The sequence below is a fragment of the Eupeodes corollae genome, chromosome 2 (genome assembly GCF_945859685.1).
Source record: "Eupeodes corollae chromosome 2, idEupCoro1.1, whole genome shotgun sequence".
In the NCBI taxonomy this organism is placed as follows: Eukaryota; Metazoa; Arthropoda; class Insecta; order Diptera; family Syrphidae; genus Eupeodes; species Eupeodes corollae.
The window spans coordinates 57,050,153-57,077,128 of NC_079148.1; the positions used below are offsets into that span (position 1 = coordinate 57,050,153).

The 26,976-nt window shown below is 32.5% G+C and overlaps 1 protein-coding gene across 1 annotated transcript in view; it reads left to right on the plus strand.

Moving 5' to 3' along the window:
• The first annotated feature begins 2,339 nt into the window (after window positions 1-2,339).
• The window catches only part of LOC129944368 (midnolin homolog), a 41,842-nt gene continuing 17,205 nt past the window's right edge, over window positions 2,340-26,976 (plus strand). Inside the window, exons 1-2 of the mRNA XM_056053747.1 lie at window positions 2,340-3,665; window positions 24,034-24,121. Of these exons, the coding sequence (XP_055909722.1) occupies window positions 3,265-3,665; window positions 24,034-24,121 (489 nt within the window). The 5' untranslated portion in view covers window positions 2,340-3,264. The remainder of the gene's footprint in view (window positions 3,666-24,033; window positions 24,122-26,976) is intronic.

The following is a 26,976-nucleotide window of genomic DNA, read 5'->3' on the forward strand; positions in this document are numbered from 1 at the left end:
CATACCAACGGTTATCAACAATTCTCACTGCCTAATGTTTGCGGATGATATTAAAATTTTCCGCTGTATCAAATCCTTGGACGATTGTCTTTTACTTCAAAGTGACCTTGAGCGCTTATCTGTATGGTGCACTGCTAACCAGCTTTTCTTAAATGTGTCTAAATGCCAATCTTTATCTTTCTCTCGTAGTCTTAGTCCAATTTGTTTCGAATACGAAATAAATAAAACAAAACTTACTAAGCTTAAAGAAAAGAAAGACCTAGGTGTAATATTTGATTACAAACTAAAACTTCAACTCCCATATTGATTTTGTTGTTGCTAAAGCAAATACTATGCTAGGGTTTGTGGTTCGCAACTCAAAAGAGTTTAAAGATCCATTTACCCTTCGGTCATTATTTTATGCTTATGTGAGATCTTCCCTAGAATACTGCTCAGTAATTTGGAATCCTTTTTATAAAACTCATTGTTTAAGAATTGAAAGGATTCAGAAAAAGTTTTCGCGAATTGTAGTTCATCGACTAAATTGGAACATTGAAATGCCTTCTTATGAAACCAGATGTAAACTGCTTGGTCTAACACCACTTGATATTCGCCGTCGGTATTTTTCAGTGGTTTTCATACGTGATATTATTACTTCTCATATAAACTGCCCTTTACTTTTGTCCTTAGTCGATATATATGCTCCGTATAGGCAAACGCGATCTTCTACTCTATTTCATGAACCCTATCATAGAGTAAACTATGGTTTCAATGAGCCTCTAACTCGATGCATTAGAGAATCTAATATCATTTGTAATCATGTTGACTTCTTTTCCTACCAAAGTCGAGAATCTTTTAAAAAATATTTATTATATTTATTTCTTAATTCCTACACTGGTGGTTCAAGTTTTAGCCTTACATAATTTGATATTTTTATTTATATTTCACTTCTTTATTACTAAAGTTAAAACCTTGTTTCTGTAGTCTGTAAGATTATATTTTATTTGTTAATTATATTATATTAATCTGCTTGATGAATAAATAAATAATAATTATTTACACTTCATACTTCTTGTAAGAATTTTCGAATGTTATTAAAGAAATTTGATGAAATTTTAACAGAAAATAGTGTTTCCAATAAAAATTTAAACATTGCACCTTATTAAGAAGGAAATGTATTTCAAAAACTTTGTTTTTCTTAAAGAAATGAGTGCAATGAGTGTATTGTACCAGCCATGGACATAGTAGGTATGGACTGCGATTCAACTCTACTCATACAAAACCACCCTTAAAAGAGAATACACCCCTTTAGCTATGATTTTAATTAATTGTCAAACGCCATCTGTTGTTTCTTTGCTTCACACAGCTTTTTTGTTGAAGAAACTAAGGACAGCTATTATTATAAAGTGTAACAAAATACAAAAAGTGTCTCCATACTTCCTCTGACCCAGTAATGGGGCTGATATTGTTAAGGAATAGAAGACACCAACGCGAAGTTGGCTACAAATAGACCACATCTAGTAGGGTAATGATTGTAACAGGCAGAACACGTTTTATCAATAAAAATAAGGAAAACAAACAAAATACTTGTACATACATATTATATTCGTTATTTTAAAAAGATGCACAGTGGATGCGTAAAGTTATATAGCGGCTTAACTCTAAAAAGATATTTATAAAGTTTATATAACCTTGAATAGAGGCATTTCACACATACATTTAAATTGCTTAGATTGCTTAAAACCTTCATGATAATAAAATAGATTTCTAATTGTGGCGCTTTATCCAAACAAACACATTGTAGCTTTAAAAATAGGAGAGCCTTAATAAACGATTGTATGCTTTGGAACTATTCACGTATTGAAAGGTCCTTTAGTTTATTCTATTAAATACTACAGCTAGTAATTAAACTGATCACATTTTGCGAAAAGTTCAAAATTATTTCTTGTTTCATAAAAACAAAAAAATAATTCAGAATTTGTACTTCATTTGAAAAAGAAAATCAACCATAGATAAACAGATATTAATATTTTATCGTAAATATCCCAATTTGAATTTGATCCAGAAAAAAATACTCAAATGGCAATGCTTTTTCCATGCACTTGTACAAAAATTCCTCTGCACTCATCACTAATCTATTACAATCTATTAACCCCATCTTTACCGAAAGAGACGGCTAACCAAACACACACCATCTCTTTCTCTTCATCTTCTTCAAAACGAAATGGCTTCATCGATTTCGAAATCAAGCCATGCTCTAAGAGCCTCACGAGTAAACAGCACAACACCATATGTCCCAATCAAATTTCCCAACATCGAAAATTAAAATTAAAATACAGCGAGCTACGAGCAACGAGCACGGAGCAACTACTTCTTTTGCCTTCATCATCGTTTTTTCCGTTTCCCTCGTCGCAGTAGGTTCAGCGAATTGTTCAAGTGAAATTCGATTTTGTTTCTTGTTTTTTATTTCTATCATTTACAATTCTCGTCAGCACACTCTTTATTGCCTTTAATTGGTGCAATATCGAGAAAAAAGAACATTCAAGCCAATCTACACCGAGATATAATTAATTTCTAACAAAAAGACTCTCAATTGCAAGCTTACATAATGACGTAGTCAGATCAAAAAGAAAAAAGGAAAAAAGTGCAGCAATTAAATTCAAGCTTTTCTTCTTTCTACACAGCGAGCATTCGTATTGGAATTAAGTTATCGCATGGAAAATCGATAAAACCAATTTTAATTCATTTCATCGCCTCTGTATTCAGTCCATCGAGACCAACAGCAACCAGAGACTTGTTTTTGAAACATAGAAGATTTAATAAATTTATTTTTATTTTTGTTCTCGTGAAATTACGTGATCTCCGCGAACAAACAAAAAGAAATTTAAAAAAAAGAAGAAAAGATTGTTGAGTTGAATTTCAATCTTTTTTCTTTCTACACAGTGCGTGCGTGTGTGTTTGGGTGTGCGGAATTGATGAAGAGAGAGCCCGTCAAGCAGGAGCTCTGCTGTTGAACCTGAAGCTGACGATCGACCGTTCGAAACGTTTTTTTGGGTGGTGACTTGTTTTTTTTTGTATTGTTTAACGTCGTTACTGTGGCTGGCTCACTGACTGACTCTGATATTAATTTGCACTTCTCCTACAGCCGTTGCGTCGTTGGCTAAGAAAAATATCGAAAGAAACGGAGGAAAAATAACGTTGATTTTGTTGTGTCGCGTCACGCGTTTATACAAAAAGCAAAACAAAAAAGCGGTGGCTCTAAATTAAAATCGAGGAAAACAAAAAATGGATAAATCTTCAGGTAACAGTGATTCGCGTGATATGACCCTAGGGTGTGGCCCATCATCAACATCAACCACTTCGCTCTCCACAGCTCTATCGTCAACGTCGTCGACGTCCTCTTCAAAAACAGCAACTTCATCGCCTTCGTCATCGTCATCGTCGTCATCAGCATCATCATCCACATCAAATCCAGCAGCAACAGCAATGGCAAAATCGGGAACAACATCGCTGTCATTACCGCCTCCGCCTCCTCCGCCGCCCATAACGTTGAATATAACAACGACAACTGGTGGGAGTTTTACCGTTGTCGTCGAAGTATCCAACTCTGTGGAGAATCTAAAAAAAATCATTGCAAAGAAACTAAAAGTTGCCAAGGATCGCATCTGTTTGCTGCATCGCGAAAAGTAAGTAGAAAACGCATTTTCAGTTTGAAAATATAAATCTACCTCCACCTATTGGGTGTATTGCTTTGCTTGTATATACATATATGTAGATATATATTTTTTACATATTTGAAATTTCACGCTGCTGAGTTGTGCTTCTAATTAGTGCTGAGCGCCGCCAAACGCCAACAAAATGGTGTACCTACTCACGGGCGGTGATAAGATAATGGATTTCTATACTCTGCGACTGTGACAGCTAACTAACTGACTCAAACTCGACAATGCCGACTCTCTCCCTATTCGCGCACATACAGCTTGAATTTCTTTCGTCATAGTTGTCGTTGTCGTGCTCGTATTGGAATAATTATTTTGAAAAAAAAGGCTTTTTTTATGGGCATCCATAATATCATTGGAGAATCCTCCACCATTTGGTTGCTTAAGGAATTTTATGTTTTAGCGTTTATTTAAAAAAAGAAAAAAGTCATAACGTGCTTCTATTTTGTGCGTTTGTAGATACCTACATACCTTTGTTGTTTCTTAACCCCCAAAGGCTAGCATTTTTAAGGAATAATTAATTCCTACCTCACATCAATAATCCAATAATGTGTTGTAAACGTAAGACCACAGGGAAATTCCCCCCAAGAAGAAACTGACTTAAAAAAGGTTAAATAAAACAATTCCAATAGCAAAAGTAATATAACGAAGCACCACCAATGCAGTGCTGTCGCTTGCATTTGGAAAAATAAAAATGTGTTGGTGGAAAGGTTTTCTTGTTTAATTTTTTAACCACGAGAAAATCATCTAAAATGTACTTAAATAACTAAGAACTTAGAGACCAGACATTTTTGTTATAACCTTTGAATTTTAATATTTAAAATTGGAATAAGATCAAAATATGTTTTTAATAGCTTGTAGTTAAAAGATTTTATAATCTTGCAGTTTCAAAGAAAAACGTGAGAATTTCGATTTCATAAGTGTGTTTTTGTTTCTAAATTCTACTCTTTTTAAAGTTGACTATTTATGGACAAAGTTAACATACGTACATGTATTGCAAGTATGTACAATTTTGTTCACTTAATAAATTTTTAATTTTAACTGTTGCAGCACTTCTTATGAATCTTTACTGTTTTGCACTGACTTCTCTTAACATAAGAATATTCTACAGCTTTACGTTTTATGAGTGAATTTTTTCTTTTTTTTTCAATTTTATTTGAAACGAAAAAGTCAAAGATAGTATTGCAATAGCACAAGTTTACTTAATGAATCCTCCCTTCTTAACAACTTTAACTTGGAAATTAAGCCGGAGAACTATGTTCACATTGAAAATAAATTAATATTATTGAGATATCTGTGTACTTGTTTTCTTAGAGAAAGCACAAACTAAAACGTGCTCTTTGAAATTTAACCAAGTTGATTTTTAGTTAGTAGTACCCGTGGCATGATGGCGCAACAATCCGTTGAAAACTAGGGCCTAGTGACTTACAACTCTCAACTATTCCTGTGTGCGAGTAATGTTCTCAGGAATAGAGGGGATCTACAGTTTATTTGCCGAATCCGAAAGGCTAATTTGAGAAAGCACTTTTTCATGACAAGAGTTACTCTTGGAGGATTTGTCAATTTCTCGCAAGAGGCATTTCACCGTGAAAAGACTTAAGATGCCATCTTCTAGCTTAGGTGTCAAAAAAATCAAAAGTTTGTTGCCGATTTTTTGATGGAAACGGAGAAAATATTAACATGTTTCTATTTTTTAGAATACACACAAATACGAACAAATTGTGTCACTGCTACATTTTTCTTTTTTTATTTAAAATTCTTTTCTTTAAGACTTAATAACATTTTGTGCTTTTCTTAAAGATAAAAAAAAAACAGATTTAGATTTAAATTTTATTTTTGAAATTTATATTTTTTTTCTTCAAGCTGGTTTTGATCTTTGAGAAAGCGTTCTATTTAATAATTAACCTTTATTTTTCCATTTTTCTTAAAAATGATATGTTGCCTACTTCACTTATTCATTTATGGATCCATGACAAAATAATAAAAATTTCAAAACTGTTGGTTGTTATTTGGAATTTCATTCTTCATCAGTTGCTTTCTTTATAAGTGTTTAACAACTCAAACTTATATGGAAATGTGTGTACAAACTGATTTACAGTTGTTCTTATTACGAACTGGAGAAGTCAAAATGAATACATTCAAAGACTACTTTGTGGTTGTACCCTCTTAACCTCTTCTAACTTCAATGTTCATATTAAATAAGTTAATTATGTATTAACTTTTAACATGAAATATTAATAACAAATCGTTAACTTTTTTTTGTTTTAGAAGTCGATTCTACTTCAGCCTAACAGATATCAAAAATGGTAGACTCAATAGCTAGACTCAATTATAAGATTTATTTTCATCACTTTGTACTCGAAGTTAAAAATTTTTGTTAGTTTGGTAGTGGTTTAACATATTTTAAAAACAGAAATCGACTTCAATATAACTCACTTTACTTAATTGTACATATTTAAGACTGCCAGTAATTGTATCGAATGCAAAAGTTTCTCACCTTCTTCATACTACAGTTGATGATTTCTTTTCAATTTCGCCGTTTAAGATATGAATTAAATAACTGACTAAAGCTATGTTCTTTCTTTTTGAAATGTTGTTGGGTAGGTAATTTGTTTTATAATAACAGGTTTACGGAAAGTTGTCTAAATAACGTAGTGTGATTTAAAGTTCTCGAAAGAATAGCAAACAAGTTAGTTGTTAGATTTGTTTGTTTTTTTTTTTTTTTAAATATGTACATAAACAAAAATTCACCCTGTGTGTGCATGTAGGAATTTATTCAAACACAACAGGTGTTATTGCATTCCAAAACTTTTTTCCTTTTATTTACAATTTTTTCCCATTTTTCTAATTTAAACATAAAAAATGTCTGTAAGCTTTAAAGTATTTACTTTATATGATCAAATTTGAATTGTGACAACTTCATTATAGAGATATATTTTCCGTTTTTAACATGCAACAAAATGTCTCACAAAAATATGTAATTTTTACACACTAAGAATAGGAGAAAATATCTAAAACCTAATTCAAAAATGTATGATTTTTAAAATTGAATTGCTTCAAAACCAATTTTCCCTTGATTCATATTTTAATAGTATATATTTAAATACCATCTTTGGTCTAATGTGTTTTTTTTTTTGAAATATCCCCCACGATACTTAATTAATACCTGAAAAGAATATACGAAAACATTTTATAAAATTCTGTATTCTACGCTGCTTCCTTGTAAATTCTCTAGTTTCTCTTACAACAATCCGAAAATACTCCTCAAAACTACTATCGACAACTCTGAACATATGACTACACACCAGGAGCGGCCATTTTATTTTCTCGCCCATTCACAGCTGATTTATGTGTACAAAAAATATGTTTGTAGCAATGTTAGGATTGTGAGGGAGGCATGAGAGAAAGGGGAATGGAACGCAACAAAGCACGGGTGGTGGCGGCGGCGGTGATGGTGGCTGTGGTTTCGGTATGGTATAGCTGGTCGTGCCCCCTGCGCATCAGCTCAGCACAGAACAGCTCCACCATGTCTTCTACACCACACCATGCCACAGCACACACAGATGTGTATGGCTAATTTGTTTGCTTTAATTTTTGCATTTCTTTATTTTTGTTTGGTTTTTCATTTTGCCCAAAATAAAAATATATCCAATGCAGGAATTTCAATTGCTTGGTGTACCTACTCCATTTTGTGAGTGTTCCCGGTTTTTGGAAGAAGCCTCTATAAAGCTTCCTCGGTGTCTTTAGAAAAGAATTTCTTTTTTTGGATTAAGGTGATGCTGCTGTGGCTGCTGCTTTTAATACTGACTGGGAGAGCAGTAAGAGGTGTTTCAATGTTTGGTCTGCAACAATGAATCTGTGAGGGAATTGGTTTTTCACTTTTTGAAAATATTGATTTTTTAAAATGCACAGGGTTGAGATGGGAGGCTATTCATGTGTGAATGTTTGTATGTATAGGAGCTCGGAGCACCCCAGCTCCACATCCAGCTCCAGCCCAAGCCCAGTCCTCAAGTATCAGCTAGCTTTTACATAGGTAGATACTCAACTCATCCACATGGGAATTGAGTGTGGGACTGCACGCAGTTTTTTTTAGAGTTGATGAAAATTTGACCGTTTCCACTTCCACACGTTGGATTTTTTGTTTGGTTATCTACCTATATGATGGACATGGAGTTTGAGATGGCCTGTTATATACCTAGATACCTTTATATGATTTGGTTTGAATTGAGCTGAATAGGTACCTTTTTATACCTAGTGAAGGTAGCTGGGTATATCACGACATGAGTAGAACTATAAGTGCGTTCATTTAAAAAAGAAAAGGTAATTGCTGGAGCTATGCTGTGGTAGGTATTTTTTTTGGGCTTGATTGTTTGGTCTGGTTGATGACTGGTTGGTAGTTAGGTACAAAGACTCTATGCCAGAGAAGCCACCGATTAAATAGCTGAGAGTGGAGAGTGCGTCACTAACATGAGCACCACACCGCACCACCATCATCATCATGGCATCGATGCCGTGGCTTTGTCATATGTCGACTACGCTACGCTGTGGTTGATTTTGTCGTCGTCGTTGTCGACGTATTCGACGTTGTTCCAGTTAAAGGCGTTGGATTTGGATGAGTATCTGTCTTGCTTTGCTCGCCTTATATTTGGTGGTAGAATTTTATGGTCATTCAGATAAATAATGGGTCGGGTCGTGTGTGATGTTGTGTGTATATCACATGTGGTAATACAAATAAGTGTATGTATGTATATACAGGGTTATATAAATTTATATATAAAATACATAGTACATACATAATCATGTAGATGCATAGAAAGTAGGAGATTTTTTTGATGGATTCAATTTGATGTTTATAGGAATATATATATATGCATGTAGGTATACTTTTTTGCGCTCTTTGTTGGATAAGCAAGAATTTTGTATATGTAATGATTGCAAATAAGCTTTTTTAAGGGGTATCTAGGTATTTATACATGATGCTTCTGCTTCAGCTTCAGCTTGTACTGCTGTTAGGAGTAGATAAAATATTATATTATACCTAGGGTGAATAGATCGTCTATCTATAGGCAAAAAGAGTATAATGATAATAAAAAAATTGTTTTCATTAACAAAACTAATAAAAAAGACCTATTTTATGTGTAAATGTGAGAATTGAGCTTCATTAAAAGTGCGCTTGATATAAAAATGTGTGTGTTTCTTATGTACCTACCTACATTACATCCTATTCCATTTGAATTGAACTAAAAGTTGGAAAAATAGAATAGAACATTTTGATCCCTTCAGTTTTAGGTATGGGCTTTTCAAAATTCACATTATTTAATTAAAAGTTTAAAATAGATACAGCATACATGAGTGGCTTGAGTCTTGCATTCACGTATCACGTCTAGGCCTCCTTTAGATTTGACGCCAATGATATATCAGATTTTTGTTTTTGCAAACAACATGAAAAATACAAGAATAGGTAACTAAATACAGAGTTGGCGTAGCTTGTGATATTGACTACGAAAATTCCCTCGATTTTGAGTAAACAATACAGGCACCTTTCTAACTACAAAAGAATTGTAACTAATCAAGATCATTATTAGATACCTTCTGCGACATAAACAGAGAAACCGATCACTGCACAACACAGCAATGAAAAGAAATTTGAATTAAATTCTCTCAATAACTTAATACCTATCATAAGATTTGAATTTTTTAATAGGGAAAGGTATAGAATAAGATATAAAATGTGTATAAAAAGACAGGTATAAATTTATAATTTATTTAAGTTTGCAATCGATAAAAAAGGTTTAAAAATAAAAAGAAAGTCAGATCGGCATAATAAGGTAGGTTTTGTATTATACAAAAACTTTATTCAAATTCATATTGAAAATTTAGTAAATTTGTTGGTGCATTTTTATGGAATGAAAGGGAAAGCATTGACTTATTACGATTAATCATTTTGCAGTTTTTGTTGTTTTGATATATTGTGGAGTTTGGGATTGGTGTAAGAGATGACTGATTAGAATACAGCCGATTCACACTCACATCCATCAGGAGCACTCAAAATTATTATCGAATTGAAATGAAATTTCAGAATAAATCTAAGAAATCTTTCACCTAGGTACCAACAAATGTTATTACAACTCAAAGAACACAATTTAAAAATTGAAGTAATAGGTAGTATAAAATATAATTTTGAAAAAAATCCCATTTACATGAATCATGATGGCAAAGATAGCGTAAAGGTTTCAAAATAAAGTTATATTTACCTTTTGACTAGATGGTAGTATATTTGTCCTATCTTTGTTTTATACTTGACAATTGTAATTAACAAACATTACAACTTATGTTGGTAGCGTGTTAAATTTAGTTTTGTCTGATGAACAATTTGTTTTAAATCTTTTCATCGCTCAATTATTATGGATAACTAAGTGAAAAGTTTTGTATAAAAAGTTATTATAAAACGTTCCAAACAATAACTTTTATACAGTGTTATAATAATTGTATCAAAATAAAAAACGATTCACAAACGCTTGCAAAAGTAAGAAAGTCTAGCATTCAATGTTCTTTTCTAACGTACAAACAGTATCAATTTCATATTCATTGCCCTTATATTAAGTTTAAAGCTTCTACTCTTCTTAAGTGACTTGAAATAAAATAATAAACATAAATTCCACTGAAGTATAGTGTTGGCCAAAACTATAGCAAATTTTTTAATAAAAAAATGCATATATTTCATTTAGCTAATAGTTTACAAAAATGTTTGAAATTTAAAAATCAAATTATTAAAACAAAAAATAAATATTGTACTCCTTAAAAAATTACAATAAAAAATGTCATTTCTTTCTGGCCAAAACAAAAGTTACTTTATTTAGAAATAAATAATCTACTTAAAAACGTGATTTCTAATCAATATTTTGTGGAGAAACCGTTATTTTCGATCACTGCCCTGCATCTTCTAGGCATACTCTCAGTAAGATTCGTTATAATAGTGCTAGGGATACTATTCCAAACCTCTTTGACTTGGGCAAAGAGGTCATTTGGAGTTTAACAGCTTTCGCGTACAATTCTCTGATCTACAATCTCCCATAGATTCTCTATGGGGTTGAGATCCGGAGACTGTGCTGGCCATTCCATCACCTCAACTTTATGATCACGAAACGATTCATTTACAACCTTGGCGGTGTGTTTTGGATCGTTGTCGTCCATTTAAAATGAACATACTCCTCTTCGTAGGGGAGCAAAATGTCTTACAAAGCGATCCATTATCCCATCTATTTTATGAATATGCCCTACTCCCTGTCCAGAGAAGCATCCTCAGACCATGATAAATCCTCCTCCATGTTTCACGGTTCCTCTTGTAAATGAAGGATCTAATCCTCTGTAATTTGGACGACGAACACGTTGCCACCACTTGAAACCTTAAAATTAAATTTGGATTCGTCAGAAAATAACACTGTGTTCCATTTGGAAACTGTCCAGTTTAAATGCTCTTTGGCAAATTTCAATCTTGCCTTCTTATTTTTGAGCGAAATAAAAGGTTTTTTCACTATTTTGAACGATTTCAAACCACCATCCACAGATCTCCGGTGAATCGTTCTTTTACTCACTTCCAACGATAGATCTGTTTTAAGTTCTCTGGGGTTTTTTTATTGCTCGGACAAGTAGTTTATCCTCTATAAGCGTCGTTGCTCTTGGCCTACCACCTCTGTGGATAGTTTTCACGGTGTTATTCTTCTGATTCTGATTGTTCTATAATCGTTAATTAATTTTAATTTAAACGTTGTTGGATATTTATTTCGCGCCATTGAAAAAAAAATAGACACCAATCAATTCACAGGTCATTACTCCACAAATTGCATACAGTGAATATATATTTTTTAATTTTAGGTTCTGTTACGTTTTTTATGTCCAGATTGATTAAAAGTAACGGTATTTTATATCTGCTGATGTCATGTGACGAGTTCAAAGAAGAGCAGCAAAAAACTTGCTTTAGTTTTGACCAACGATAAACCGAATTGGAGATAATTCTTAGCTATTTTTTTTCTTGCATTGTTGCTAACTGCTTTAAGATTTAGTAAAATAATTAACAACAAAAGTGGCTATAGGAAATAAGAAAAAAAATATGATTTCATGATCAACGTACTACATCGTAAGACGTTCTTTGAATCAAACTGTTGCTTTAGTTTTGGTTAACACTGTATATACAATATACATACATAGCTTTTATATTTTTTAAAATCACAGTGCAAGCTGGAGAAAAAATACAGTAATATCTTCTAGGTACATTTCATATTCGTACCCTATTTAAATTAACAAAACAACTTAAGTTTTGTTACTTCGTATTATAACCTTAAGACGATATTACGGCCTGTAATAGTCTTGGCATTGAACTTACCAATTGTTCAATAATCTCAGATGTTAATTGTGTCCACTTATAGAGAATTTTTTCTTTCAGATCGTTTCTATTCTTAATGGTATATTTTCGGACTCTGCGATCTAGTTCGTGTTTCCAAAACTTCCTGATATTTATAAGGAAGCCTCATTCGAGTTGCGTTTGCCTTATGGTTTTGGTCGTTATTCTTATAAAAAGAAAAGTTGTTTTTTAAGCCCATTTGTGACTAAATTGTTCTTCAGGATCTCAGTGTGTAGACCTTATGATCGATTCCTTCGATTATGTGAAGTTTTCCAACTCAAGCTGCTGAAGAAAACTCTCGCACCTTCATCGACCCGCCTCCATGTTTGACTGACTGATGAACTTGAAATATATATGTATATTTCTAGCTAATAAAATGCCTTGTTTTATTCAATTTTCTCCGAAAAGAGACTTTGTTTTGATAAAATTATAATCACGACCTTGTATATATAATAATTTGAATGGTTCCTTCTTATGGTCAACTTAATGGATGTTTCCTTTTGACTAGAAATGAAAATTATATGCGGATCGATAGAAAATCACACAAAGGATTTTTAATAATCGCTATAAACGATCTTCAAAAACTCCAACAATAATCAAAACCATTGGCTTCTAAAAGTGAAACGATTTGTGTTCCAATTTCAAACAATTTCGATGACAGATTTCTGTCAGTAAACATTTTCCGGGGGGTTTCGGTGGAATGATCGCTATAAACGAAATGTTCCATTGATTCCATTGATTTTAATGATAAAAAACCAACTGGTCCGAAAGGGTTGGGTATAGCTGTGCGGGCCCTTTCACACCAAACGAATCCGAATCAATCAGAATCACTCCGAATCAAGTTGAACCTGATTGACCAAGATTCGGCTTTGAGCGCTCCGTTTAAATGTGAAGGGATTCTTTTACCGCCTTCAGACCGGACGAATCTGGTTCAATTAGGTTTGATTCGAGGTCGCACTTGATTCAATCTGTCAGATTCCTCGTCCAGTCAGTCTTGAATCAACGAAACACTATTGCATTTAAAACAACAGCGTCCATGATGATAGCTCAAAAGCAACTAAAAGAAGGAAAACAAAAAAAAGATGAAAGGATTGTTATAGATTCAGGTTGACTCAGCTGGTGTGAAAGAGTGGAAGTGACAAATCAGATTCAACTTGATTCGCAGTGATTCTGATTGATTCGGATTCGTTTGGTGTAAAAGGGCCCCACATCCTTCGTTCATTTTTCATTTATTTCTATGGACTCGATTGCTTTAAATTTTAAAACTCGTGTTGATTAAATTAAAAAAAAAAACTTTTCATACTTTAAGGGAAATCTTATTTTTTAAGATATTAAAATTGTGTCTTTTGAATTAGGATGTCTTAAAAAATCGACGAAATCTCAAAATTTGGTATAAAGCAGAACACAATTTGTGTTGCTTTTTGTTTTATCATCAAATATCCAGTAGTTGAATTTTCTTTTATGAATGAATAAGTTGATCCAATAAAAATAAATATGTGTCTGTTTTGCAAATAAACAAACAACATTTAAGAATAGTTAACATTAAATTATAATTACAACAAAATTGTGTATTTTATTCATCAAATGAGTTTTTAATGCTATTTCAAATGTTTGTTATCTTAAAATGAAGCTAGATTTTTGCAGATTTAATGATTGCTAATGACTACTGTATATGAGTTAATTTTTGTTTGTATAAAAGTAAACAAACAATGTTAGTTCAATGTTTTATTTGCTCATATTTTGTATTTACTTAAATATTTCCTTATAGCAGGTTTTTTTTTTGTCTACACTACTTTTATCGCATATTTTTAAAAGGTTAATAATTCTATTTGCTACATTTGCAGAGAATAGCAATTTATTATTCTCAACTGTAAAATTGCAAATTGATTGATAAGGTTGAATGAATAAAAATGTTATTTGACGCTTTCTAACTTCTTGTGGGATCTCCCTTAGGATCGATGTAATGTTAATAATGAATCATATTTATAGACTCGCAAGCTAGAGAATTTTGACTATTCAGCTGCTTAGCAAAAATTCTTGCATACCTAATTTAAAACAGATTATGCTTCTTTTGAAAATAAAAATAAAAATCATTTAATGCAAGTTAGAAAATTGAATTCAATGTTTTGCCCCAATTGGTTATGGCCTAGCAACAAATGATTAACTTGCCAACGAATCTAAAATCGTTAACATAACAAACGTTGGTTGGATAAAAAAATATAATACACATAAGAATCGATGCCACAGTTTCTGTGCATAACAACCAAGTGTTTTTGAAAATGAAAATTTCTTGTTACTATAGAGTTCATTGAATCGATTTTGTATTTTTGATTCGTTTCTTCTTATAAAATCATTGTTGCATTTTAGAAAAGAAACTTCCATCGAGAGGTTTCGTATCTTGGTATGGGAAGACGCATTTCAGATTTCAATTAAAATCTGTTTATAATCTCTATGCTAAGACTTTTCTCTGATCAGGAAAACTCGTCGATATATACTTTGTAATTAAAAAATATTATGACAACATAAGTACATTTTACTTTGAAAAATGTTGTAAATTGGAAACTAATAGTTTTTAAATGATTTTAAATAATTTATGGTACAATGAAAAATGTTTTTGGATTAATACTTTGGGAGTGGATGTAGGGGTAATTTTGTTTTTCTTAAAACGGGTGCTTAAACAGAGTTTCAAATCTAAATCCGTATTCAGAAAATATATGGATGGACATGAAATTTAATATAGTTTAATGGGCACAGAATACAATTTTGTGTGTAATTTGTAACAATTAGCTATATGTTCAAAGGTAATATTGATAGTTTTTTAAGGCACGTGGTTCCAAACTCCACGCAAAACCTTGGTAAGAATTTTCTTTTTCAAAAACAACATCATACACAAATATAGCGAATAGTTTTCTTCCTTACGGCCTGAAGGAAATGGCTGCGTTCAATGTCGTGTTGGATAGCGTATCTTAGATAGGTGGATTTTTAGATACCTTGTTGAACGAGTTGGATAGCTCTATTGAGATATCTGTCAAAAAATAAAAACAACTTTCAGCTATTCATAAAATACATAGACAAATTTAAGCATCGAATTCAAAATTGTTGTAAGATAAAAATTGAATGGATAATTCAACTGATTCGTCGGACGATGATGAATTCATAGATAAATAAATAAGAGATAATCTAAATTTCCTCTTAGCGCAATTGAAGTTCTATACGATTAATAATTTCCTTCAAAATCTCGGGTTTTAAACGATTAACATTTTACAGAAAACTATATTAACAGAAAATAGATCATAATAACCTTCTAAAATTCGGAGGCAAATAGCTTCTTCATCGTCTATTATGTACAGAATATCCTCAAATACAACTTCAACTAACATTTTGTATCTTTTTGTTTACCAACAAATACAAAAAGCTGAAATCAATTTTCAAGTTTCTTGAAATTCAACCATTTGTTGAATCAGCTGTTCTGTCAGATACCTAATTACCCCAGAAATCATTAGATACCTTTGGATTCTTTTTTTGACAGCTCAGCTGTTATTTTACACGTAAAACAATAACAAAAAGTATCCGGATACCCTATCTGTCCGAAATTGAACTCAGCCAATGGGTGAAGTTTGAAGCTTAAAAAACGCTTAAAGCAGAAGCTGTCATTAAAAACGCGCATTTTGAAGCAAAGGAGGTCCACAATACTGAAGCTCGACAAGAATTGAATTTGCACTGTATCAAGCCAAAAGTTTTCATCTTGATCCCTTAACTATCCATATAAACCACACAAATATCAATAATCTGAGCAGCACGAAGTCAAAAGTAAAATTTCACCCAACTTGCGCTTTAGCTTCGGCTTCAAGTTCACATTGTAGCGATGTGTGTTGTTTTCGTTCTTTTAAACAGTACCATAAGCTTCACCATTGTGTTCAGCAAGTTAGTAATGACATACTATCTGTTTAGTCCATTAACAGGTTATGTCTACTTTTCCTATGATTCAATGTTTAATCATAGATTTCCCAACTTCAGAAGCGCATCGTTCAAAATAAAATATTGTAATATAAATGCCTTTTGCGGAACACTTAAAACTTTGACTTTAAACAAGCCTTAAGAATACTTAAGAATAGTACCTATCTAATCATTAAATCTTGGCCAAGTTTTACTGCAAAACAACCCACTGTCTTTTTGATATGTTTTCCATGGTTATGACTATGGGCAACCAAAAATACCCCGAGAGTTATTTAGGGAGGATTCTGTGTTCGATACACTCTACTCTATTATGTATTATGCATGTATGTGCCACTAGACAAACAGCCCTTCTATACACAACACATAAACACACGCCCTCGCGATTACCTGAATCAACACCGATGTTTCTTTCTCCGCATACATATCTAACATTTTCAATATACCAACATATATATGTATAAACCTATCTATAAAACTATAAGCTTGGTATGGTGTTTCTCTACGGATCGATAAAATGTTGCCAAGAAAATAAAGGGTGACCAATCCCTAATGGCAAAAGTTTCATACACCGTATCTTTACTAGGTTATGTGTATGTATGAATTCTAACGCGCTATGCAGTCGTTCCTTTTTTCCCTTGAATGTCCCTTCAAAAAATTAAATCCTTAAATCGAACCCTTTTTCTTGTTTCATAGAGAAATGTTTAAGAAATTGTTTTTTTTTTGTTTTTTTATTTAAGTTCCTTTTATTTTATTCTTGTTTTATTTTAAAACCCAAGGGGTGAAGGAAATGATTGAAATAAAATAAAAGAGTCCATCATCATCGTTTTTATTCAGCAGGTATAAAAATGCTAGGTTAGCATAAATAAAAAACATACTTTATTCACATACTCGTATAGGTTCCTATGTATATTTTATGTAATGGAGAATATGCCTATGTGATATGTTTTTTTTTATTTTAAATTGCGTACATATACATTTTTTTGTTTACTTTATTATTTGTGCAAACCTTAGTTCACCTTTTGTTTTGTTGTCAGCCCAAATCTAGACGAGTACAGGTGTGCTGTGCATGGTGTGCAACAATATTAGAGGCATAGGCATTATACAAATGTATGTATGAATATGTTTTAATATTTGTATTTTGAGCAACAGTTGGAATGAGTATGGTGGTAGGTTCTTCGATTGCATTTTTCCTAACCAAAAACACTAAAAACAAAAATTGATGATTACAAATTATTTTACTTTAAAACTTTATTTAATATATTTTCACTTGGCTCTTCGCTCACTTTTATTCGGAAAAAGTATTAAGTGGTTTTGGTTAACCAAAAGCTGTCTTGGAACTTGATTCGAATATTTTTCGATGAAATTCTAATTTTTGTTTGAGCTCATCTAGAAGTAGAAGATCATTAGGTTTTTTCAGTGTCTGAGACTTTATTTATTTGTTACCGCCAAAAATTGATCTGCATTCCCGAAAGTTGCACAATACCCATTAAAAAAAAGGTCGATAAACTTTGTATGTAATTACCTTTCTATAACCTTTTATTATTATTTCTGAGTTAAATCTCATTCTTAGTAGTATCGAAACACATTTTTAGTACAAAGACATTTGAATAAAGTTAATGGGATTAATGTATTCCATTTTGTGAATAGTAACATTAATAAGATATTATTAAATTCTAAAACAATTTATAATGGAATAAATACAAACACAGCTTTAAAAGATCCTTATATTGTTACGAAAGAATAATCAATTTAAAAATGTATCGTTTTAATGATAGTTCTAAAACTTCTTTTTTAAGAAAATTTTCCTAAAATAGTTTTGATTCCGAAAAACATAATTGAGTCTAAAAAAAACTTCAATCATCAATAGAAAAGATACTATATTCAAATTCATAATACGTTTATAAAGGCTGGTTTAATTTTAAGGTCGATGTTGATTTTTAACGAAACACAAACTTTTTAGGAACTTAATTTAATTTCTTTTTATTATAATAATTTTGGTGGATTAAGAAAGAAGTACAACGGAGTCAAATCACATGATAACACGGTGATTAAATTTTTTTCGCACAAATTTTCGTGTGGCAATTGGCACAGTCCTGTGGAAATCACATATCGTCAAAATCAATATCTTTCAATTTGAAACATAAGAACTTCGTTATCATCTCACAATAGCGAGCACCATTCACAGTGACTGCCTAACCGTCCTCAATTTGAGAAAAATATGGTCCGATGATGCCGCCAGCCCATAAAACGCACCAAACAGTCACTCTTTGTGGGTGCATTGGTATCCCGACAATCACTCTTGATTTATCATTCGGCCAAATGCATGGAAATTCTGCTATTTGTTCTCAGATTTGTGCGTAGCTACCCTCAAAGCCTATATAATCACTAGAGCCTAGTGACTTACAACTCTTTACCATTCTTGTGTGCAAGTAAATTTGTCGGAAATTAGGGGAACCTACAGTTTTAAGCCGAACACGTCACTTGTCAATTCCTCGCAAGAATCAGTACCTATAGAAAAAAAAAATTAATGGCACAGACAGGGATCCTTTAGGCTTCCTGACTTTGCTAGCGTTTTTCAGGCTGAACTGCTGGCAATAAGGGAGGCATATAAGATACTTAAACAAAACCGAAATGCGGCTTTCTTTACAGACAGCCAGGCAGCTGTCAAAGCCATTAACTCGGCCATATCCTCATCTAAATTGGTCCAGCAATGTCGCGATGAGCTTGCGAGCCTGAATACTAACCTCGGGTAACCCTGATCTGGGTTCCGGGCCATAGTGGTATCGTGGGAAATGAACGGGCTGACGAGCTAGCCAGGCAAGGATCGGCCCTTCATAGCTCACTTGCGGAAATGGTTAACATTCCTCTCGGTGCTATGAAGGGTAAAATCTTTTCTATCTACCAAACTGAATCAAACCGAAGGTGGAGCAATTTACCCAACTGCATTATATCTAGGAAGATATGTCCCACCTATAATAAAACCCGTACAAACGATCTTCTATGCAGGCCAAGGCAAGACATAGCCAGGATTGTCGCGGTTTGTACCATACATTGGCCTATAGGAGTTCATGCAGAAAAGTTGGGTATCTCTTACAACACCTTTTGCCGTAGCTGTAGTGACCAAAGAGAAAGTGAAACGATAATCCATTTCCTCTGCAAATGTCCTGCTTTGGCAAACACTAGAATGAAATACGCGCTAATTGGATCACTTCACGGGTATTCAAACATAGACTTTCTAAAAACTTAAGAAGCGTTTATCTAGAAACGATGTTCTTCGAATTAATTTCAAGCCTAGGAATGGTCTATCGATCAGATTTTCGTAATATGTATAAAGTATTCTCGAGAGTACATGCATACTAAAACTTATACCTAAAATGGAGCATTAACATCAATTTGTTTATAATTTTTAAACGATGCGACGATGAAATGAAAACAAGTAGACAAAAATCCAATTTTTCATTTTAAATATCTATGATAATCCTTTAGAATGAACCTCTATAAGTAAAATTAAAACCATTCATTGAATGGTTTGAAATAATTACTCCTTGATTCGCCATACCAATCATTACATGATTTTTTAAATATAAAATTTCGCAAATAACCAAGAAATTTGCCGATGGAAAAACTGCAACAGAGTTATAAACATTGCAAAACATCAACTGGATCGATTCAAATAAAACAAAACATTAAATAGACAATAAAATAGTATTAATTAATATAATACGAGTATTGTAAAGGTTTTTTTTTGCTTTAATTTGTTTGGATAAATTTAAACGAACAGATTTCTTGTTTGAATAATGCGGTTTTCAGTTTTACGAAAGATATCAACGATAAGAGGGTCAATGTTAAATTAATAAATTTAAATTCGAAACAAAAAAAAATGTATTCACACTTCGTGGGATATATACACAAAGTAATCTTTATATATTAATGCAATGCGAATTATACAGTTGTTTATAAAAAAATGTAGATATGTATCGTAAAAATAAAAATGATTGATTCGTCGCAAAATAATATCGTTTATCCAGTTGATTTTAATTTGCAACCATCATAATGATTACGCTGTGGCAGAACCTTAAAAGAAAAATTCGATCAACTGTTATGCCTACACCACACATTTTTTGCTGTAAAGTGAATTAATGAACTGCCTTTTATTTGCCTTCGCCAAAACTTACAACTATATTATTTTAAATTGAATTCACCTTAAATCCAAATTTATAAGGACTATATGCCAGCGAAACGAAGTGAATGCACGCTGAACGTGAATATTGAACTTTCATCGGTTGTTAATAAAATAATAATCCTTCGTGTCGATTAATTTACTAATATATTCCTTGTTTTATTTTTTCTTCAAGTTTCGTTGAGGTGAGAAAGGGAAACTTTCCTTATTCAAGCTTTCACCTCTGCCATCAGTATCACTAAACATTGTTGCTATATGAATTCGACATGGAGATGTAAATTCGAAGGTTAAGAAATTAAAAAAAAAAAACAATTTCACATTTAAACATCTCTTCATAGCGAAGTGACCCACTCGCACTACACTCATCGTCATCGACGCGACGTCAGGCCCAAACATGAAATGTTCAATCGGTTTAAATTCGAGCAAACAATAAATTAGGCAACGAAGCTTAAATCGCGTTTAACTCGAAACCAACTCAAATCCCCCCCTTCATCAGCAAAGATAATCAGGAAGGTGGAGACAGCAGTTGTAGGCATAGGCATTATTTTTTCATGGCTAAAGTATATGACGTGCTTATATGCTTGCTGTATCTACGGCATAAACTTTCATAAAAAAAGAAAATTTCGTCATAAAGAGTATCAAATAAAGAAGCACATTAAAATTTAAAAAAAAAACTGGTTACTTTATGGTAAACACAATGCGGTGACGAAGTAACAACTGTCCCAACGGCCGCGCCATCATCATACTGCTGGAGCTGCTAGTTCTGCTAACTGGTGAGCAAAGCACACTTTATACGAAGACAGAAACAAATTAGCATTCACGACATTGGCTTGGTTTTTTTCTGTAGACTAGTGTTGTTGTTTTTGTATATTCATAATTTAAGTTCCGAAGGTTAAAGGCGTTTATTTTGTAGTTGGGAATTTGGATAGAGTAGTAGGTACTATGCCACTCGTGGTGGGACTGCCAGGCAATGATTAGATTTTGACCATCATTAATCGATGGCAAAGGATTTGATATTAACTTTATATTTTTCACGTCAAAAACTGAAGAAGTATTAATTTTCTGAAACCTATTTTTAATAATTTTTATGAAAATGCAAAAAAAAACAAAAGCGAAAGTGTTTGTAATATTTGAATAAAATAAAAAATAATGAAATTGTATGCATTTTATTATTTCTTTAAACCACAGCCATAAAAGAATTTGATAGCTTTTGCATTTTTAAGCAATTTTTTAATATTTTATGCATAAAGTGGAATTATTAGCAGGTTTTCAATATTTAAGACAACGATATGCAAAATTTATAAAATGTCATATCTACATTCAAAATTGTTGCACGCAGTTATGTATGTATAACAATTGTTTGCTTATAATTTTGTTGTTTAAACAAAAAGAATCGTGGATACAGTTTTTAAACTCAAACTCCGAGTTATGTAAATATCTTTAAATTTAATTGAATATTGAATACCTATTTAAGGCTTGTTTATTCTTCATGTAAATATAATTTATATCATTTTTGCTAAGTACATAAATGTAAGAAGAAGTCCCAACACAATTCGTAAGGGCTTTCAGCTTTGAACATGCAATATTATTTACATTTGCAGGTAAACTGAATTTTATTGGTGATGCATGTTTGAATTTGCTTTAAGCATAACTTGGTACATGAATCGTGTTCGAGCTGATTTTCAATGTATAGCGTGTTTAGATACTAACTTTGTAGTTCGAGTAGACCAATTTGGACTCAACGATATGAAAAGTTATTTGATAACTGTCAATGTTGTTAATTGTGACGCCCAGAAGAATTTCCCTCCAAAAATTAAACTGACAATATTATATTCCCTTTCCCAAGAAGTATGCAAACATCAAGCTCGAGCAAATTTGTCTTCTATCTGCTTGAGTAGAGATTTAGATCAGAATCAAAAAATTATGGGTCTCACTTTGACCTTTTTGTAAATCTGTTAGCTGAAGGCAGTTTTTATTGTTAAAATTGATTTCCTAGTAAATGTAGCAATATTTAACAGATTTTGGGTATATGTTTTCTTCCTGACGAATTGTTGCATTGATTCCTTAAAAAAATAAGTAACTGTAAAATTGAGTAGCTGTAATTTGGATCTGTAATTTTATTGAACACATTTTTGTTTGTATGCCAACATTTTGAAAATTGGAATTTTCGATCAACTCTATTTTTGACTTTAATATTTTAAAGACTCGAACGGCAGTAAAGTTTATTGCAGACTTTTTAAATCTTAATTGAAGAGCGTTTCAGAAAGATGTTGATAGTATGTAACACGGATACATCGAAAATATATTTCACTATGTCTAAACCTATCCGATCTTCAAAGGATATAGAAGTACTTTTATGTTTTGCGATGTGCCTTCCCCCGCATAGCTCTATAACCTTCTAAATTACAACTTTTGGCAAACAAATTTTAAACATTTTTATTGCAACTTCACGCTTATTTACAGTTAATCTTTAAAGGTTTTGAATATTACCACATTAACTTGTATGTAATATAAATTATTTGTTTATGGTGATTATTTCAAAACTTAGCTTTTTACACAAAAAAAAAGATATAGGTACACATTGTTTGTAAAAATTAGACACTTTCTTAAGAATTAAGGTAATATACACACAGACTTCTCTTTAACACGGTTAAGGAAACTATATATTCGCTCCAGTATTTTTAATGTAATATTGTAAAGATTTATTTTAAGCTTAGTTTGACATTCCTACATGAAAAACTGACTCATAAACAACGCTTCAAAATTGTGCTTATTTATTTTTAAAATCATAGTTCTGTTCGAAATACATATAACGCACTACGTAAATTTTACATAAGCTCGTTTTGTTTACTAATGAAGCTTACTTTTGGTTAAACGGTTACTTATTTGTGTTTGTATACTCTATGAATTGGTGAAACAATTTGTCTGTACTTCTTTAAATAAAACGATGCTGGTCAGAACGTTACGGAGCCGTGATAACTGACTTTTTCGTCTACAAGAACCCTGACAAACAACCATGATGTGCATGAACTGTGGTTTCAACAAGACGGTAAAACATATCACTCAGCTTGTGTCATAATTGATTTATTTAAGGAAAGTCTCCTAACAATTTAAATTTCACGTTCCGAACCTGTAAATTGAAATGTGATTTAACGCCGTCACTTGACTATTTTTCTTGGAAATATGTGAAGTTGCTAGTTTTAAGCACATTTCATATCAATTTAAAAAATTGTAATTCTTTTGTTCCATTTTAAAGTTACATATTATGTATGTTAAAAAAAAACACCCTTTTCTTTTATTTTTAGAAATTAATATTGTAAGAAGTTGTTGTAGTACCCGTAAGTATGTAGAACTCTGCCAGACGTCTTGGTTTAATCTCTGCCTGTGCCATCTTAAGTTTTTTTTACGGGTACTACCTATCTCTTGCGAGAAATTGGAAAATTCTCCAAGAGTCATGAAAAGTGCTTTCTCAAAAATCTTCTTAAATCTTTTATTAAGGCATTTTTATTAACCTCCTTAAGTTCTTAATTAAAATCCATCAGAAATTTAAATAGTCCAAATGTTTCTCAATTAGTACCAATTTTCTTTTTGAAGACATTCCCCGATATACATTGTGGTACAATTGTTAACAAAACGTTTTCAAGAAACAACTCAAACGGAATGTTAAAATAGCTTAATACCTATTTAATTTTTAAATTCATCAGCCTCATGAGTATAAACTTGATTCCTTATAAATAATTAAATTATAATACCTTGTTTCTTATACTTATTTTTTATTCTTACCATTTCCCTTACAGAGAACTACAGGATGGATCACTTAAAGACAATGGATTAATGGATGGCTCCAAGATCATCCTAATACCAAATGTTGAAACCGGATTGCTGGTAAGTAAACGCAATTTCTTTCTTTTTCTAGTGATTTGTATTACGAGTAAATTCAACCGGCTTTATTTTGTTCTTCTCTCAAATGCCACAAGTTTTACGTTATAGATAGGTTTATTCTTGATGAAACGTCAAATCCGTCATCAAGTCGAAGACCAGTGAGTGTATATGAACGTACGACTAGATTCAATCAAACAATTTTCTTCTCCAACTTGACATTATCATCGGCCAGGTTGCCATTTCTTCAGAACGAGTGAATCATTACCGCGCCTCGTTGTATAATATTGACGCGGAATTGTGGAAAAAACGCTAAAGTGATGACATACAATAATTGTCTTGAACAAAAACTCTCCGCCCCTCTCGCTTCTTCTTCTTCTTCGTCTTTCTTTCTAACCATAAACATTATGTGGATTTGCTCGTATGAACGTAGGTAAACGTGACTCTCATATAAGTACCGTTTTCAATTGCTTGCTTCACTGTACTGTAAGCATCATTAGCGTTAGTTTTTCTTCCATATATTCGTAACTATGTGAATAGTAAACGTCTGGTGCCGCGCATGCGCCATCAGGCATTTTATACCATCACACAATGCCAGAAGCGAAACAAGCGTAATAAAGTGTATGAAGAATAATCGCGTCATTTGCGACATGATGGTGAGGTAGGGAATAGAGGCGGCGCAGCGCAGTGCCGACGCGACGACAATGGCGCACGTTGTGATGCGTTTAACATATAAAGACAATCTGAGGTGCAAAAACAGTTAAACTTGAGGCTGAAAGAGGCTTTTTGGGCGTTGAAAAGTATGTCAGTTGATGATGTACGATGCTTATGGATGGTAGATCCAAGTTGTCAACCAATTGGCTGTATTCGATCTCCGATGGATAGGGCATCCAGATACCTTGTTCTAAGTATTTTCCGAGTAAAATAACAGCTGATCAAAAAAAAACTTGGCTATCAACAAAATCCAAAGGTATCCAAGAATTTCTTGTTCTGACAGAACAGCTGAATCAACGTATGCTTGAGATTGAACGCAGTCATTGCAGAAGCCAGTTAAAAAGATTTGGCCTATTTAGATTAATGCTTATGCGCTTATTTATTAACCAAGACCAACTGAACAAATCATCTTCATCAATTCGCAATACTCTCGCTAATTTGTTGGATTCCAATTTCCAGTTAATTAACTTAACCGAAAATTAATTCATTAAATATTAACGCCTTATGTGATTATGCATAACTAAAATTATGTTATTATAAACTTAACATAACAGAGCTTAAATTAAATTCATGTTCTGCATTCGAAAATTTTCTCGATACCCTGCTTGCTTATATGTTTTAGCCAAATAGGTGTATAAATTTATTGTAATTTAACCAAATTCAGTTGAAAAAATAATAATAATTTCACCAAGCTCGTGTCAGAAGTTAAGTTAGTTCAATCAAGAATTTCGCTTTGGGAAGCAGAAATTATGGATTTTCACCTAAATAGAGTTTTATTTATTCAAACTTTGTTGTGTTAAATCTCTTCAATGTGATTGAATTGAATTAATATTTATTTCTATACATATTTTAAAAGACAACTTCCATGTGGAAGTGAATTCATTAGTTTGTCCATTAGAGCTGAAAATTAGTTCTGACTATCTATGCACCTACCTACATATGTAATGGTTTGGTAATGAGTTCAAACAAATTATGTTTTTTTTTTTTGATAAAATCAAATCGAAATAAATAAGAGAAGCAGGAAGTAATAAGCGGTTCATAAGGTTGAAAAAGAAAACGAAATCCAGAAACCTTACCATAACTTTTAAAATTCCAGCCAAAACTCAAAAATTACTTATATTCGATCGTTTTAAGAGCAGGATGGGCCAAAATCAAGTTTATTTTTAAAAATGATTTTAAATTGTATTATGACATATCCGGGGAAGCCAATAATTGACAGCAATGCTGTCTTGTATCGTTAAAGCGAAATTACCCCCCTACCATTATCCATAAATGGCATTATCCATCGAGGAAACTGAACGATATTCTTGGTATATGTATCACCAACCACCTTTTGTGGAACGATCACATACGCGATGTCGCCAAAAATGCCGCAAGATGTTTGGGTTTTCTAAGGCGATGCAAGAAGTTTTTCTCCCCCTCTGATCTGGCTGTTATTTACAAGACTTATATACTCCCATATCTGGGCTGGTGCTCCTGCAACTTACTTAAGCCTCTTGGATAGTATTGAACGTAGAGCATTTAGATTGATTGGTGATATTACCATTATAAGATCAATTACATCATTTGAACATCGTCGAAATGTTTCTTGTCTCACCCTCTTTTACGGTTATTTTAATGGTTTATGCTCTAGAGAAATAGCCAGCTGCATTCCTCCTCTTAAACAGTTCAACCGTAATACTCGCGCTTCTAGGAATGCTCATCAATATACCCTCGAGCCCAACTTCGGTCGTACTGTCAAGTACAGAGATTCGTTCTTTAGCCGTACTATGCGATTGTGGAATGCCTTGCCACACTATGTCTTTCCCAGCTATTGCAATATTCAGGACTCCTTTCAAACCCTCTCTCTCTTTCCTAGTGCTCACACTGTGTCTACATAATAAGGGTAATATATCCCTTTGAGTGTGCGCTTATTATATAAAAAAAAAAAAACAAGTTAATTTTTCAGATGTTATTAATTCCAAACTTGAAACTTAACTTAACTATCTTTTACTTGCTGAAATTTTAATATAAGTACTCTTAACTTAATAGTAACTGGGATTTTTCTTCACTAACTTTCCAGACAACATTTCCAAAAAGTTGTTTTAATTGAAAAGCAATTTTTTGGCAGCTGGCCAATCAGATACTAAAAGCTTGCCTTAATTTTC